This window comes from Tachypleus tridentatus, chromosome 13 (assembly GCF_004210375.1).
Source record: "Tachypleus tridentatus isolate NWPU-2018 chromosome 13, ASM421037v1, whole genome shotgun sequence".
NCBI lineage: Eukaryota > Metazoa > Arthropoda > Merostomata > Xiphosura > Limulidae > Tachypleus > Tachypleus tridentatus.
In genome coordinates, this window is record NC_134837.1 from 47,837,385 (window position 1) to 47,855,704 (window position 18,320).

The 18,320-nt window shown below is 33.2% G+C and overlaps 1 protein-coding gene across 2 annotated transcripts in view; it reads left to right on the forward strand.

Annotated features, from left to right (window-relative positions):
- LOC143237071 (cell adhesion molecule Dscam1-like) overlaps positions 1-18,320 on the forward strand; it is a 67,860-nt gene that overhangs the window by 38,606 nt on the left and 10,934 nt on the right. For both annotated transcript variants that reach the window (XM_076475911.1, XM_076475912.1), the window contains exons 2-10: positions 7,754-8,092; positions 10,410-10,709; positions 10,936-11,190; positions 12,806-13,087; positions 13,250-13,516; positions 14,333-14,671; positions 14,893-15,189; positions 15,624-15,809; positions 16,677-16,772. In XM_076475911.1, coding sequence (XP_076332026.1) covers positions 7,754-8,092; positions 10,410-10,709; positions 10,936-11,190; positions 12,806-13,087; positions 13,250-13,516; positions 14,333-14,671; positions 14,893-15,189; positions 15,624-15,809; positions 16,677-16,772 — 2,361 coding nt within the window. The remainder of the gene's footprint in view (positions 1-7,753; positions 8,093-10,409; positions 10,710-10,935; positions 11,191-12,805; positions 13,088-13,249; positions 13,517-14,332; positions 14,672-14,892; positions 15,190-15,623; positions 15,810-16,676; positions 16,773-18,320) is intronic.

The following is an 18,320-nucleotide window of genomic DNA, read 5'->3' on the forward strand; positions in this document are numbered from 1 at the left end:
GTTAACTGTCCCTAATATCGCAGTGTAAGACTCGAGGGAAGGCAGCTAGATATCGCCACCCACCGCCAACTCTTGGGTTACTTTTTACCAACGAATAGTGGGATTGACCGTCATATTATAATGCGTTCACGGCTGAAAGGGCGAGCATGTTTGGTGTGACGGAGATTCGAACCCGCGAATTACGAGTCGAGCGCCTTAACTACCTGGCCATGGTTGGACCGAATATTTCCTAATTTTATGTACAGAAGTTTTTTCTTCTTTTACTGCTTCAGTGTGCATTCATCAGTAATTATTCGACCTTGTTTGAACTTCCATTGTTCAAGGTGACAAATAAGTTGGTGTGTTAAAATGAATATGTGAAAAATACTGTGGTATAGGTATTAATATTTAATGTAACTATGACTTATAAACGGTTTCAACAAAAGTTATAACAATTAGGTAATTCAACTACATAACGTAGTTCAAACATAATAGTTCTTCGTGTAACTGATTATGTAAATTGCATTTAGATTTCAATTATGTCTATTGTATACCAACCACCTTGTTACTGGACAGAGATGCAGATGCAATATGGCTGACATATTATGACATTTTTATTCACTGATAAGCTCTGATAACTTCTGACCAGTCAGTATCAAATTAACAAGTTAGTATTTTATGGTTTCTGTTATTTTTTCTAACGTTTTACTTATTTCTTATAACATGTCAATTGTGCAACAAATTGAGGCTATTATGGATATTGTTTATTATAAGTTTCCGGAGAATGTAATTAAGAATTCATTATTGTCACTTAAAAATTCTGTCAAAAATGTATTTAGTAATGTGTGTTTCTTGTTACATCACATTGTTTGGTAGTTGATAATTATAATTTTACCACTCTATACAGGCCAAATAGGGCTATTCAGTAAGAAGAGTGTAACAAGAAAACACATAATCAAATGTACCGTATTTGAAGTCTTGTAATGTAATATTAAATACATCTCACACTACTAAATTACGGACAGCTAGCGCAGATAGTCTTTGTGTAGCTGTACGGTAACTTCAAGCTAAAGTGATTGCGCACGCCAGGTAGTTGGAGCGCTTGACTCGTAATCTAAGGGTCGCGGGTTCGAATCCCCATCACACCAAACATGCTCTCCATTCATCCGTAGGAGCGTTATAAAGTGACAGTCAACCCATTATTCGTTGGTAAAAGAGTAGCCCAAGAATTGGTGGTTGGTGGTGATGACTTGATGCCTTCTCTCTAGTTATACACTACTAAATTAGGGACGGCTAGCGCAGATAGCAATCGTGTAGCTTTGCGCGAAATAAAAAAAAAAAAAAACAAAGCTGTTGCGCATGTGTTAAGTCGCGCTAGTGAATAAAGTGTGTACCGTTAAAAAGTCATGTTTTCTTGGTACTGCCAACTCGCATCCAATTAATCAAAGAATCTTTAATGGCTACTGGTTATTGTAATTCCATGGGTTTGTAATTCCATGGGTTTGTATACTTCAGTACAAAACCTGTTTAAAAGAATACTCATCATTTCATTGTTTGTACATTTTCTTTTCTTTTAACACTCCACTGCATGTTTTCCTTTTAATTTCAAACCCCACCCGTCATTTAAGTTGTAGTGTCACATTCCAAGTTAGTAGTGTTCTTACCTAAGCCTAACGTTACAGATATTTTACCTTTGATATTTACTTGTCTTTCGTCAATTAACGTTCTATCAGTTATGATATGTTCTAATAAATCGCAAAACAGAGTAGAGGTTACCTTTCCATACACTCAATTTGAAACTTATTGGGTCTTGAGTGCTTTTTAATAAATATGATTAAATCCTACTTTTCGATTCCGTTCAGCAGTAACTTTCCCTCTAATCTATCAGCTCAACATTTCGAACACTAAGGTAGATATTTTTTGTTTAGTTTAGCGCAAAATATCCGAAACAAACAACAAAATTAAATGCAATGCTGGAAAGAAATATTCGAATAGTTCGTCTTCGGGGAAATATTAATATTTGTACTAATATTTGAATTCGTGTGGATAATATTTTCGGTAATAGTTTTGATGTCCCACTCTCATGAGAGGGACGCCATATTTGTTCAAAAGCCACAAAAATAAAACAGAGATAAGGTTTGAAGAGTCTGATTATACAAATTTATCTTTACACCGTTTCCCAACGAAGAACATCCTTATAATTCAGAATAATTCAATTCATTAAACTACCCGAGCTTCATATGAAAGAGTCGCTGCTACATTGAGGTTTGTAGTATATTTTATGCTGTTTAGGCCTTAGTTATTTCTGGTTTCCATTTTTACTCTTACGTAAATTCCCACGCTAGTACAGGGGTATGTCTACGGATTTACAATGCTAAAATCAGGGATTTGATTCCGCTCGGTGGGCTCAGCAGATAGCCCGATGTGACTTTGTTATAAGAAAACACACACACGCTTACGTAAATTGTAAGAATAAAATATAGTAATTTGTTTTAAAAAAAACCTTGAGCATTTATTTGTTCCTATATATAAAACACTCAATATATTGTTTACATAGTTTGCAAAATATATATATATGTGTGTGTTCGTGTTTTTATTGTCCACACAAAGAAAAAAGATAAATAATATATTTTGTACCTGATTCACTTTACTAACGATAAATGTGTAGTACAAAAACCTACAGTTTAATAAAAACACATGTTATTAATTTAGGTTCCATTTTTCCTATAATAGTATTTTACTGCAATTGAAGGGGAGGTACGAATTAAAATTATTTCAAAATCAGGTATTTTCTTCAGATACTTTTTTACAGGTTTATGATTACTCATACGGATATTTATAACAAATTTTCTATGAGAAGTATTCGCGTTAAACGATTACCCGCGTGCCTGGCACAAATTAGATAAGCAACGTGAAGTTATGTGCACGCGATATCTTCAATGACTTGTAGTTATTGTGTATAAAGTCACTAGTCCTTTGCAATTTAAAGACGTTTTCCATGTAATAAACAGACTGAATCTTCTGGTGAGTCGAAAGTGCTTGTCACGATTCCTAATAGCAAAGTGCTACATGACAGTCTTGCCAATTCATCAGTTCCTGATCTTCCACTGTCAAGTCACTCTGTATAGTGGGCAATAAATTGCAGTCAGACCTTCCTTCTTTCAAACACTAATCATGCTGATACTTTTAAATGAGCGTGTAATTTTACTGATGCTGGTTTATGTCTCAAAGACCTATGGTTCAAGGCTGGAGAGGTCTGTTCAGCTGGCACTACCATATGTAAACCAACACACAGGCTTTTTCGAGACATCCCAATCTGAAATGCCTTACAGAAGATTTCAATTACTGTAAAGCCAAAACAGATAATAGTGTGAGAGTTTGTGCCAATAAATGAACTTGCGTTTTCCAAGTTTTCAAAACTTTTATGTTTTTGGATAGTTTCAAAAATAGTTTGTACATTGTCGTGGGCCTATTCATTCTTGCCAATGCAGTTTTACGACAAATGAAACAATAAACTAAACAATCGGCTCTTTTCTTCAAGGTCTTTTAGCAATTTCATGGAATCGTGTATTTAGACGGAAAATGTCGAGACGGATTAATGTCTCTGCCTTGAGCTCGTCACGCACGAGGATATGTGGCATTCCGATGACTGAGGAAATCTCTATATTTTTTTATATATTGCGTAAAAATATAAGATGTGAATTAGTATATATAGCAAGGTATTTAAACCATCTTTTTTAAATAAACGATTTAAACGCGTTAATTTATTATATTGAAACTAGGTTTTGTTTTGTTTGTTTGTTTGTTTTTTGTTTTTGAATTTCGCGCAAAGCTACTCAAGGGCTATTTGCGTTAGTCGTCCCTAATTTAGCAGTGTAAGACTAAAGGGAAGGCAACTGGTCATCATCACCCACCGTCAACTCTTGGGCTACTCTTTTACCAACGAATAGTAGGATTAACCGTTACATTATAACGCCCCCACGGCTAAAAGAGCGAGCATATTTAGTGTGACGGGAATTCGAACTCGCGAAGCTCAGATTACGAGTTGAGTGCCTTAACCATCTGGGCCCAGTATATATTGCATCTTCATCATCAAAGAAGTAAAAAGAAAACAATAAATAAAACGAAAATACCAAATTCTGTTTCAAATCTTCGTTATGTATTAAATCAATTTTCGAAAGGCACGCTTACTTATGCACATTTAAATTGTTTGCATAGAAGACACGGTACTTTTAAAAAGTTACTTAAAATCTATTTTCTATCTATTGTTCATTTGAAGTAAATAATTTAATTTTTATTTCGTTTCGTTGTCACAAAAGAATGCAGACTTCATTAAATTACTCATTATTTATTCGATATATATATATATATATATATATGTATACATCTAAACTGTTTACATAGAAGTCAAGGTACTTCATAATGCTATTTAAAAATCCATTTTCCATTTATTGCGCACTTGAACTCAACAGTTTATATTTTGTCTCATTTTCTTATCACGAAACAATGTAGACCCTCAGATTTGCACTCTAAACTTATAAGTCCATTAACAAAAGACGAATGATAAAAAACGTCGTTTCTCTGGTGTTATACGTCCACTAACAAAACAGATTTTGTATTTTTTATTTCGTTGATAAGTAAATAAAAAAATGAATATTATCTTCGTATGAAGATGTGTTCAGTGCATTTCTTAAGAGAGCGATTTGTCACAAATAATTAGTCAACTAAACATTTTACTTTATCATTAGCCATTGCAGTTGGTGGTAGTTTTATATTATAGACACGCTTTGTTCCTCAATATAATTGTTTGTATAAGTTCTACCTTATTTCTTTTTGTGAAAGTTCTATCAAATTCCAAAGAAAATGTGAAAATGGTTTAATATTTCATTTAATCCTGCAGTTCACACTCTCGTGGGCCCACTAAGTATAAGAGTACTAAACTATCACGCCACGCGGAGTCTGTCAACAGCGTTTATTTCCATTATTCAAAATGAGTCTTTGTTGTTATAAATCATCCATGAAGGTATGACTGAACCTATCCTAAACCTCGGGCGTGGTGAGAACGTGCTTGATATCCTACTGGGTTAAAGTATTCGAACTGACATTTGTGGTTTTTTTTTCTTTTCTTTCTCTCTACGTGCGTGTGTGTGTGTTGCGAAGGTAAGGAGCTCATTCTAAGCTGTTGTAAGTTTATAGCGTATACAAAATATATATCATACGCTTTGCATTGCTTTCTTCAACATTCAACAGGTTTTAGTTCTGTTATCACACACAGGCGTCGGCAAAAATATAAGTTTGAGGGAGGGGGGCTTATTTGCTTTGTTAAAAATAACGAGTTTTATCTACATATAGAAGTATCTCGTACTTTTCTGTTCAAAGCTCACATCACTACCGTGTCAAGAGATGAAGGCACGTACTCTCATTGTTTTTCTCAGTTCCACCACCTATCTTATTATCACAAAAGGACGAACTTTATAATCGGTTAAGTTTGCTGCTAACACTGTATCATGGAAATCATGTGTTTGGTGTAAAATACTTTCCATGTTAATTGTTTTGTTTTTATATGAAGTGCAGTAGGAACAAGGGTATGTGTCATGTTTCACTTATTCTTCTTTAATTCAGAAATCTTTGTTATCTCAGTGATGATATAAACTATTTTTTCCGAGCCCTAAATTTCTTTTTATGGTTTATAGTATTTCAAGTGAATATATTTTAAAACTTTTTTGCATTAAAGTTTTGGCTTCAAAACATGTACAGCACTTGCGTTTGTTTGTTTGTTTGTTGTTAAATACAAAGCTATGCAATGAGCTTTCATTGGCCAGCTCTCCACAGGTATCGAAACATGGTTCTTGGTGTTTTAAGTCTGAAGACACACCTCTGTGCCACTGGGAGACCAGAACTTATTGTAATTCAAACAGTAGTATACCTTTCGTTTGTTTGTTTGTTTTGAATTTCGCGCAAAGCTACTCGAGGGCTATCTGCGCTAGCCGTCCCTAATTTAGCAGTGTAAGACCAGAGGGAAGGCAACTAGTCATCACCACCCACCGTCAACTCTTGGGCTACTCTTTTACCAACGAATAGTGGGATTGATCGTAACATTATAACGCCCCCACGGCATGTTTGGTGCGACCGGGATATACTTTTCGACAGGGAATAAATATATTTCAAAATATTCAAATAAAAGCTTCCCGTTGTTGAATTTGATGAATCAAGTTCTAACAACCTGTTTTATCTCTAAAATTAGCATTACTGAAAGGTGACTGGCACGAAAGGAAGGCTCCACTAGATTTCAATGTATACCGCGTGTATAAGCATTTCAACAACTGTTCATATGTAAATTTATGAAATCGTGTCTTTCAAAGTATTAGAGTAGCTCAGAAATATTCCTTCACCAGAACTTGTTTAAAATACCACAACTACTCACGATATTTCCTGGTTTACAAAATGTAACATTTTGTTTTGTAGAAGAACAATTTTCGGTTTCTTTTGTCACTGAAGTATAAACCCATTGTTTCGTATTATACAATTATTTGCATATCCAAGCTGGCTTGAAGTTACCCGAGCAGCGCTTCCGTTGAAGAACAACGTACACTAAAATCTTACCTTAACTTCCTTCTTCTTATGCGTGATTACATACAACACATGAATAATCCGAAAGTGTAATTTGTTATACTGAAGATAACATTAGTTCCAGAGAATAGTAAGATCTTGTGTAATTTATAGTTTAGTCACTAGGGGGCAAACCAAGATTGGATTTAATACATAATTTAGATGTATAAAATCAGTTGCAAAACTGTCATGCAAACTTCATAGTCAATAGACATGGAATTTATTGTATTAGAAATCAGTTGCAAATAGTATGATGTTAATATTGTTTTTGAATTCCCCATCCTTTTACACTTTGTCGTTCTTATTAAAGTTCTCAATGTTATACGCAGAAGAATGTGACAAAAATACCTTCAAACAAACGTGATTTTGTTTCACAAATTTTTCAAGCCTATGTCTTTTAACGAAGAGCTGGAAGAATAGCAAAAGTCACACTATTTCAAAGACATAGAATTTATTTTTTATGCGATATTTGATGCTGGAAGGAAAGACTTAGTTCTCCAACCGATGTATATATATATATATATATATATTTTACACAAAATGTTAACCGCATCGGTTTATAAGTATAATTTACAAGACATCGTGTATGAAATTGTGATAAAATATCCTTGAATAATTTACAAAGTGTTGGTTTCTAAAAGGTACACACATCATTGGGTTGTATATAAATCAGAATTCTTATAATTTCGTTATAAAGTATTAATACTAAATTTCACAGTTTTTAAATTTCGTTACTTGGTCATTAGAAATTAACATGTTTATATTAACATGTCTGAGAAATTACAAACTAGAAAACCGAATAGAAAAACTTCGTAGGCGGTAGGCAGAGCACAGATAGGCCAATGTGTAGTCTTTTTTGGTTAACTACAAACAAACAAACAAATAATATATTTATTTGATTTTAGCAGTGTACTAAAATATTTTAGTATTTGCTGATGATAATTCCGGTTTCGTGCTGTGTAATATCAGTTACAGTATAATTTGTCTGTCTGCCGTGGGTCATGAAATCCAAACTATGTGTTTCATACATTTTAGATTTCAAAGAATAATACTCATGTTTTCTTATAAAACAACAACAAAAATATTTGTATAGTTTCAAATGTACAATTTATTTCTTGTAGACGAATTAATACAGTTTGAGTGATTATTGGCATCATTTCTTCAGTTCTAGTCTACACCCAGATGCTTCCAGATGAAACCAAAGACGTTGTGGAAGGAGAAAACATTAGGCTTCCATGTAGGTTTAGCCCGTCCTTTGCTACTCGTAGTATCCAGTATTACTGGAAGCGCAGTAACAAAAACGGTACAGACGTTGCTGCTATCAAAGAAGTGTCTTTCAATGCAGAGCACTACGGTGTTGAATTCGCGCCTGAGGAAGGAAGATACGATCTGGTAATTACACGTGTCGAGTATGAAACGGATAATGGAAAATTCGAGTGCAAACTGAAAGAGGGAGGAAGTGGAAACGATATCTTTGTCCAAATTTTTATTGTCACCGTTCTCAGTAAGTATTGCAAGTTTGATCCATGGAAACAACAACAAAATAATAATTGTGAATTATATTTACTACAACCTTCAACTTCCTACTTTAATCCAATTACTGTTCTTTAGTATTTGTGTGTTATTATTTTCTTTTGGTCTGAAAGTATAGAAATAAATAACAACAATAAAACTTCACCATCTTCTTAAAAACTACCTTAATCGTAAATTAACGATATTTTAAAAATACTTAATAATTGCACCAGTGTTCGAAACATCATATCTGTTCTAAGTACAAATTTTGCAAAAACTATAACTCATAATAAAACCAAAATACTAGTATTTCAGGTTTTATGATTTGGTTGGAATTTCTCGCAAAGCTACACTAGGGCTATCTGCGTTATCCGCCCCTAATTTAGCAGTGTAATACTAGAGGGAAGACAACTAGTCTTCACTACCCACTGCCAACTTTTGGGATATTCTTTTACCAACGAATAGTAAGATTGACCGTAACATTATAAGGACCCCACGACGGAAAGGGAGACCATGTTTGGTGGGAGAAGGATTTGAACCCGGGACCTTCAGATTATGAGTCGAGTGCCTTAACCACCTGGCCATCTTGGGACCAGGTTTTACGTTTACAGCTCTAAATTTCTATGCGCACTTACGTGTTATATATTTAGCTTTAACTTTACAATCGTTCATGCTCTGTATTCAACACTTACTGGAGTTTTCAGAATGCTTATAATACGTTACTGCATTCAAATGGGCATTTTTCGAAACAGTTTATTAATATAATTAAAGGCACATCAGGCATGAAGGGCTTTTAATCATTGACCTAAAACTCCAAAAACTGACTTCCCATTTTTGTTTAGAAAATAAACCTTCATAATGTTCACATAAGAAAATCTCTGTAAAAACAAAATAGATAAATATCTGTTAATTATATGTTCATGTAAGCAGCTTGTGTCACGAATCATATTGTCTTGATATAACTACGGCTGCTACCAGCGAAGTACGCACTTGTTCAAAATATATTCAACGTATTTATCTGCTAACTCAGACTTTACCTTGATGAATAAATATACGAGTTTAAAAACTAAAGTCAACCAGATCTCTATGAGTATATACGATAATTTCTTTGGAAAATAAAAAGGAAATTGGCCTTAATATACGTTATCTAACTGCATATATCATGAATTATTTAAGACTGGGTTTATGTGACCCACAGTTTTATGAATAATGTATCATTCATTTCTGAAGCGTATGCGCAAGTGAAAGTATACAACAATACTAGTAAATTTAGTACATTGCTTTGCATGAAAGACTGAGGATGGGATGTTTGCAAGTCTGATTTTGCGTAACAGAATGATTACAACCAAGATACACAACCAATAAAACGTGTAATAAATATCGTTCCGAGTGAATTTTGCTGCCCATTTTAGGATCTGGTATTTTTGTGTCTAGAGGGTGCTATTTGTTTTTGTCATTGTTATTTACTATTTATAGATATCTTCATAAATGTTGAATCAGCAACATACAAGATTGGTTTCAGCCAACAATAACGAAGACGCTATCATTAAAATATCAGTTGTTGACTTTGTACAAATTCACGCAAAATTACGCTTAAGACTACCTGGTCGTAGACTTCCTTACATTTGAACTGATGTACTAAAGGAAAGGTAGCTACCCAACAGCACCCATTTGATCTTCTCTAACTGATGTCCTCAAAATGTGATGCGTGATCTTGTGGAAATCAAACACACAGGAAAGTATTCATTTTTATGCTAGTGTCGGAGCATAGCTGTCTTAAAACTATTTTTTATATTGTTTATTTTTATAAATTTCGCGCAAAGATACACGATGGTGCTATCTGCGCTAGCCGTACCTAATTTAACAGTGTAAGACTAGAGGAAAGGCAGCTAGCCATCACCACCTGCCGCTAACTCTTGGGCTACTCTTTTAACAACGAATAATGGGACTGACCGTCACATTATAACATACCCACTGCTGAAAGAACGAGCATGGTTGGCGCGACGGGGATGCGAACCCGCGAATTACGAGTCGAATGCCTTAACCACCTGTCCATCCCAGGCCTTTTTCTTTTAGTTTGTTGTTAAGCACAAAGCTACCCAATAGGATATCTGTGCCATATCCACTACACGTATAGAAATTATTATTTTTGCATTATAAACCTGCAAACTTTCCGTTGGGAGAGTAATTTTATATGAAAGTATAATAACTGAACAAAATGACAAAAAATTGTTATAGAAGTAGTCACAAAATTACATTCCAATAAAACGTATTTCTACAGGTTATATAAAAAAAAAGATTATTTATAGTTCCTCCAGGTCCTCCAATTGTGGAACCTAACAATCCCTCCGCCCGGGAAGGAGAACCATTTGATTTAACCTGTTCCAGTCGAGGTGGATCTCCTGATCCCGTGATTCAATGGCATCGTGAGGGTGTTCTTGTACATGGACAAGTTAAAAACGGCGAGTCACGGGATAAACCTACAATAAACGTACTGACCATTAATCCTGGAATGGACGATGATGGCATCACCTACCGGTGTACAGTGTGGAATCGAGCAATCCGAGAGGAACAAGAGATGATGGCTACAGTCAAACTTAGTGTTCACTGTACGTTCTTATTAGTTTTTTTTATCACCAATAGTATCAAACTTTTAATATTTTTCCCTACAACACATTAAGAGTCGAGATGAATAAATTGATGTTTACATGTAAATGCACTTTTAGTATTTGAGCACACAGAGGTTTAAAGAAAACGTTTTACAATGTGACTTTTTTATTCTTCATATGATATTACAAAACGTTTCATCTTTGATAACATCTTCATTTATTTCAGACGCACCACGAGTAACTGTAGGACCTTATAATCCCCTGAATATTCTGACGGGTCAAGATGCACATTTGACATGTTCTGCTGTTGCCAATCCCCCCGTCCGGTCTATCAAATGGATGAAAAATGATCAACTGTTGTCAACTTCTCCAAACCACACCATAACAGCTGTTACACACGAAGATAGTGGACAGTACGTTTGCAGCGTTGACAACGGTTTAGGCCTGAGCAGTGAGGCTATATTAGAACTCTCAGTACTTTGTGAGTATTTTCAGTTAAATTAAAACAAACTGTTATTGTTTATCTATGTTATTAGCCAAGTTAATTAAAGCAGCTCGAATTATTCATTTAACTTCATCTTGCATAAAATGACTGCTCACTTAAAAGCATTAAAAGAAAAAAATATCTTTTTTTTATTGATATTAAAAAATAAAATATGTAAAGAACTTGGAGTAGAAAACGAACAAGGAGATTATAAAGTTGACCACAAATTAACTTAAAATAATAGGTTTAACTTTTTGATAAAAATCTGAAATTTACTTTGATTTAGTATAGTGCTAATGATTTTATGGAACTCCCTTAACACAATATGTCGTACTAGAATTATACAGTTCTTTCTATACATTAATAATTGAGGAAGAGAAAGAACTAATCCACAATAAAGAGTTATATATCTATTGTAGAATGAGTCCGAAGCAGATGAATACGTTCTGGAGATTATAAAAAGCATTTATTTATATAATTTGTTTGTTTGTTTTTGAATTTCGCACAAAGCTACTCGAGGGCTATCTGTGCTAGCCGTCCCTAATTTAGCAGTGTAAGACTAGAGGGAAGGCAGCTAGTCATCAACACCCACCGCCAACTCTTGGGCTACTCTTTTACCAACGAATAGTGGGATTGACCGTAACATTATAACGCTCCCACGGCTGAAAGGGCGAGCATGTTTGGCGCGACGGGGATGCGAACCCGCGACCCTCAGATTACGAGTCGCACGCCTTAACACGCTTGGCCATGTTATTTATATAAAACAATAAAATAAAATTAGGTGAAAATAAATAAGAATAATATTGTGTTGAGCAGAGCACACTTTCAGTATTTCACATCTTGGATTCGTGGATTAATCAAATCTTGTGTTACAGACAATTATAGGGGTGATTTTGTATATTAAAAGTTTCTGTTATTTCTATTTCCTGTTATAGTGGTAATATAAAATAATTTTTTGTACTTACGAAATAGTAGCAATTACAATAACATAACAATTAATTTGTTTTCAAATCATTTTGTTATTTCGACATATAAAACTGTCCACATTTTATTATTATTATTATAAACTTATACCTTGTGTTCTTCATTCACCATAAGGTTGAGGATGTAGCCGTACTTGATTTGTCTTTTTTTGTTAATATTTGTAAGCTTTATGTGCCTACCAGCTTTTTTTTTTTTTGTTAATGTTAGTAATGGGATTTTTGACATAAAACCAAGAGCAACTGTTATTTGACATATGACCCAGACGAAGGGCGAGTGCTCCAAATATTTGTCAATAAATATGAATCCTATAATAACTGATAGAAATGTTTATAAAAATGTTCCAGGTGTGTCTATTGTATTTATAAGAAAAACTAATATTACAAAGAGTTAAAGGGTTTTCTCTCCCATTTTTCTTAAATATTTCAAATATATTATTAACATACTGTGTTTAAAAATGAGCTGCAATATTCAGTCTCATTAAAAAAAATCAAAAGTAGAGATACCCAAGTTGTCTGCAATTACTTCTTTATGTAAAAGAAAAAATAACATTCATGATGTGCAAAACACTAACTCAGAAACTGGTGTTAGTATACTAATAAACAATATCGAATAACAATTTTATTTTTAGATGGACCTAAAGTCACAGTTGAGCCTTTACGAGAAGCAAAACTGGGAGAATCGGTAACTGTTGCTTGCAAGGTTGATTCGAATCCTACACCCCATTCCGTACAGTGGCTAAAAGTGGACGACGCTTTCTTTAGACAAACTGGCGACATCTTGCGACTAATTAGAGTTACAATTCACGACACAGGAAAATATGCTTGTAAAGCATCTAATATGCTAAGACCATCCGGGTCCATTACACAGAAAGAAATGTCTAGTAGTGGTATTGTCCAAATTGTGATCAAGCGTAAGTAAATAATTCTTTTAAGTCAATTTATTTTATCTACTGTTGTTTATCCCTTTATTTTTAGTATGCATGTAACTAATTAATAATTAACTATTGTTTCAATAAGGGAAAATTATTGTAGTTTATTTGATTTTATTGAAACCTTTACTATCCATTTTTCAGACAAACCTGGTATTGCAACAATCTTCCCGATTAATCCCGTGGCCACATCTGGTACACCCTTTACTCTCTCTTGTGTTGCTAACCCAGAAGGCTGGCCTCAGCCTGAATTCCGATGGTGGCGAGCAGGACAAGAAAATGTAGTTCTAGGGAGAAGTGTTAACTACACAATCCTTCCTGTTCATATCAGCCATGAAGGAGAATATTTCTGTCAAGCTGAAAACAGTTTGGGTCTTGGAATGCCATCTTCAGTATATCTTACAGTGCAAGGTTAGTGAAATTACTATACTGCTTCAGCACCGCATTTGACATCAAATTATGTTGTATTAAGGTGAATCGAATACAGTAGCAGTATATTTTGATAGTTCGACAATCTTATTTAAGTGTTCACACTCACTCCATCAGTTAATCCAGAAATAAAAAATTTGAATATCAATCGTCTAAATTAAAGATGGTATGGGATGTTTATTAGTTTAATTATATTTTTATTTTATGTCAGTTTGTTTTATCACAAGGTTACACTATAAATTATTTTGCTTCCTTTTCACTACGGGAAATCGAACATGGATTAAGCATTGTGAGTTCATAAACTTACAGTGTATTTACTGGTAGACTTTTTTGTATGTAATGTCAAATCATGATTAGTGTTACTTGATACTGTATGTCATTTTTAGAAGATATAATTGTCTTCATCTGATGCTAAACAGCAATCAATTAGAAAAAAAAAGTTTTGATATTAACAATGAATGACATCGGTTTCAATTTCTCTAAGTTTTCCGATTGTTTTACTAAATTTCATATAACCAAATATTTGTAGAATAATGAAATCTATAATAATTTATTATTTTTAAAGATGATATATGCAAGTAAATTTTCAGCAAGGATGATGTAGCTAATCCAATAAAAGTGTTTTCGTTGTTGCTGTTAACGCCCTCATCTATAAAATTACTATTAGTGAAAACTGTTCAATTCGGCACAACCAAAAGCTTTTGCTTAATGAATTTTTTATTATAATAAGTATAATTTCAACGTATTTAGAGATTACAGCTATTGCGACCTATAGAAAATATCTGTTACTGATTACAGAACCACCGTCAATCCTACTTTCGTTACGCCCGCAAGTTGTCATGGAAGATGGTGACGAAGGTTTTAGTATTACATGTAAAGCTCGAGGTAAACCAAAACCACTTGTCAGATGGCTTCGAAACGGGAAAGAAATTACTGACAATAGTGATTTTTTCCGCGTCGACACAACAAGTCGTCTTGAAGATAATGATGCATTTTCTGTGCAGAGTACTCTCTACTTTGATGGTCCACAGAAAAGGAGAACTTCTCTTTCACCCACTGATAGAGGGCACTATAGCTGTGTGTTCAAAAATGGCGTTGAAGAACCAGTTAGATCGGAAATGAATTTAAGAATTAAACGTGAGATATATTTTTGCTTGGTATATTTTAATAAATTTGAGGCAGCTTCTTATATTAAGATTAAAATCACACTTTATTCATAGATTAACACAGTCAAATTAGTGCTTATTAAGAACTTGATTTTTTTATTATTATAACATCATTACAGAAAAAGCATTTCACTCTGCTCGGTTTTATTTATTATGATCAAATTATGATGGAAGAAAATTCTTTATTTTCAGATTCACCTATTGTTCGTCACACGTACAACAGAGTTGCGTTTGATGTTAGTGAGACAGCTATTTTGCAATGTAAAATGCAAGCTTACCCATTACCTAGTTTTGAATGGTTCTTTAAAGGAAGAATTGTGGATAATTACGGTAGCTACTCTACCAATGTCACAGATCTTGGAGATGACATCTACGTTGGAATTCTCTCCATTAAAGATATCAGGGCATCTGATTTTGGAGACTACACATGTCGAGCATGGAATCAAGTTGGAGATGACGAAAAAACAATTATAAAACTAGTAACAAAGAGTATGTGCAAGTAGAAATTGTTTTATGTGAGGACTGAAATGTTAATGTAAGGACTAAAACTAATACATTAATGATATAAGGAAAATAATATTTTGATTAATTTTTTTAATCCGTCATGTAATGAGAAGAAGAAAAGTTATTTTCTGTTGGCATTTGTGCTATGTACCTGGTGGTATATGCATAACGTCTAAGTGTAAACAATTAAGTGACATTGTATAGAAGTACCAAAACCTAAGCCAAATAAACTAAATTTCGTCACAAATTCGATGTTGCACTTTTGTTAATACACTTGAAACTTGCAGAATTGTCTTATTCAAATTTTTCTAATAAAATCACCTAATTTCTTTAATGGCCAATATTTTGCTCTAAAAAGGAATGTCTCTTTTTTTAAGTGCAAATGCTGCAAATGTACATATATGTCATGTCCCTTTCAGGTGCTCCAGATAGACCCTCTATGCTAGAAGTTGTGGACATAAACTTTGATAGAGTTACTTTGCAATGGTCTGAAGGTTTTAATGGAGGATTTTCTAACACAGAGTTTCTTGTCACGTACATAAATCTCGAAACCATGCAGACAAAAAATGAGTCGTGCCGAAGTCACAATCCTTGTCAAATCACAGGTCAGTGAATTAATTAAGGGTCTACTAATTTTATTTGCTGCATAACATTTCTATCTTGGCAATTTTTTTAAGTTTAAACTGAAATAATTTCTGTTAGAAATATGAAATACTTCAAATTATTATGTCTGTTTTCATTACACTTATAATTAAATATCATATAAGACGTCAAATTCCCATCTTTAGTCATTTGTATTAAAAAATAATCTTGGAAGTGCACTTTATATTTTTTGTACATTATTTCTATGCATAAAGTAATTGAATCATAATTTTAAATTGGTCTGTATTTAAAACGTTTGAATCTCATTGGCTTCTACATTTATTTACTGGCTTAAATGTTGCCTAACTTTTAAAATTTCTATTTAAAAGTAACTTATCACTTATATTATTCATTAAGAAAATAAAAGAAAAAAATAATCCATCCTTAAACATGCATCTAAATATACAGTCAAATCTGTAATTGGAATTTAAAGTTATCAGCACTCTATGTTTCCCTGAGTTGAACAGGCTAGTCAAAGACTCCTAGGATTCAAATATAATTTTGAACTATTAAACCAGTCAGAATCACGGGCACTCCAATTCAACAAGACCTCTTTGAAATGAATAAAAGAATTAATGTTTAGTAAGTAATCTGCTATTGATCAAAATGTTGTAATTAATAAAAGTAATACTCATCTACTGTTAAAATTAATTTTATTTTTGAATAATAGCATTAATTGTCTTTTTTGTAATGTACAAAGAACTGAGTGCAGTTCTTGTTTTAGCAGCATTGCATCTTGAATATTGGTATATCAATTTTTTGTCTGTGTTATTTTCAGAGCTAAGCATTGTAATTGTACATATATATTTATATACTTTGTCTACTTGTAGGCTTACAGTCAAAGACAGAATATAATTTTAAAGTAATGGCAGTAAATCCACGTGGATACAGCCCTTATTCTGATGAAATTTCAGTTAACACTAAAGGTAAGTTTTTACATTTGTCATCTGCTTATTATTGGTATAATAACTTTTCCTATATAGAACTATTTCACTTCATACATTTATGTAACTGTTATAACTCAATTTTGACTAAGATTCATTTATGAAAGGTTTAAGATTCAAATTGTGACATCAAATTAGTTAGATATATAATAAATAATTTGTTATATTACAAATAATATATATTTTTATTTTTGTATAATTTTTTACAAGATTTTGTATCATGTGTATAATCAGTAGCATACTAATGTGGGTGCAAAGGGGTCAGTCTGCCCCAGTTAACAACCAGAAGGGGGTGCCATTAGGAGAGTTCAAATACAAATTTTCAAACCAAATGAAACCTCTGCCAAAGAAAGAAAAAAAAATAAAAGTGTTCAAACTATTACAACAGCTTAATGTTAATTTCTTTGTAAATTAAATTTTCATTTTTATTGGCAATACAAAATTTACAAACAACAAATTAAATATTTGATAAAAATTACATTGAAAGGTAAACATTTGTTGATGTTTTAGTCATTAGTTTGTTGAGCATAGCCAGCTGGTGCAACTGACATCTCAAGTCTTTTTCACTTTTTTTGAATTATCTTTCTTTTTGATATGAGTTCTTGAAGAAATTAATCTGACACAAAAGTATTTGTAATCAGTTTTGAAAAGTGCATTGTGAATCTCCAAGCTCTAAAACTGTTGCTTGAAGACTAGCACAATGAAATTCTGGAGAGGGCCATTCATTATGCAAGTACAAAGTGTGAGGAAATAGACATATCTATAGAGAGAAGAAGGAGAGTGAAGCTCTAAAAAGGATGTCAGGAGAGTTAGCAAAGGATGGTGGCCTCACGTTGCCAGAGGAAGTAAAAAGGGCTAAATTTAAATGTTTTAATTGCTTTCTTCAAGAATTGGAGATTCATTCTAAGGAAATGGATCAAATTCTGCCAATCTTTGCTGTTATTCAGTCAGACACTTTGGTAGTGTTGGTTACAACAGAAGAAAAGCTTTGGAAGTGTATTCCAAACTTGACTTGGATTTCAATGAATTCTCTGATGAAGATATTAGCTTGGAAGCTGGACAACTTCAGATGTATTTTAAAGCTGCCAAAATCAGTGTTGAAGAGGCAAAAAACAGACAGTATTGCAGTTTTGGAGTTTATTGTGAAATGGGATTTTTGTGACTCTCTTTCAAGGTTATCACTGTGTTTGAGATTCTTTTTGACTGTCTGTGTATTTATTGGTTTACATGAAAGAAGTTATTTTCAAATTGGAATTGATAAAAATTCCTTTCACTTGACCAGGAGTCAGACAAGAATGACAATCTGGCTTTACTTTCATTTGAACATGAAAATGCAAAGGAGGTAAATTTTGATAAGGTCATTCATTAACCAATTTGCAGAAATTAAGGCTCAAAAGCAGAGACTATGAATACTCTATTTATCTCATTTATCTCTGAAGAATGGGCTTAGGGTTGAGACTAGATTTACAGTGTTTTTTTGTATATAATAAAGTGTAGTATTACCTGTTCACTGAATTTTTAATGTCATGC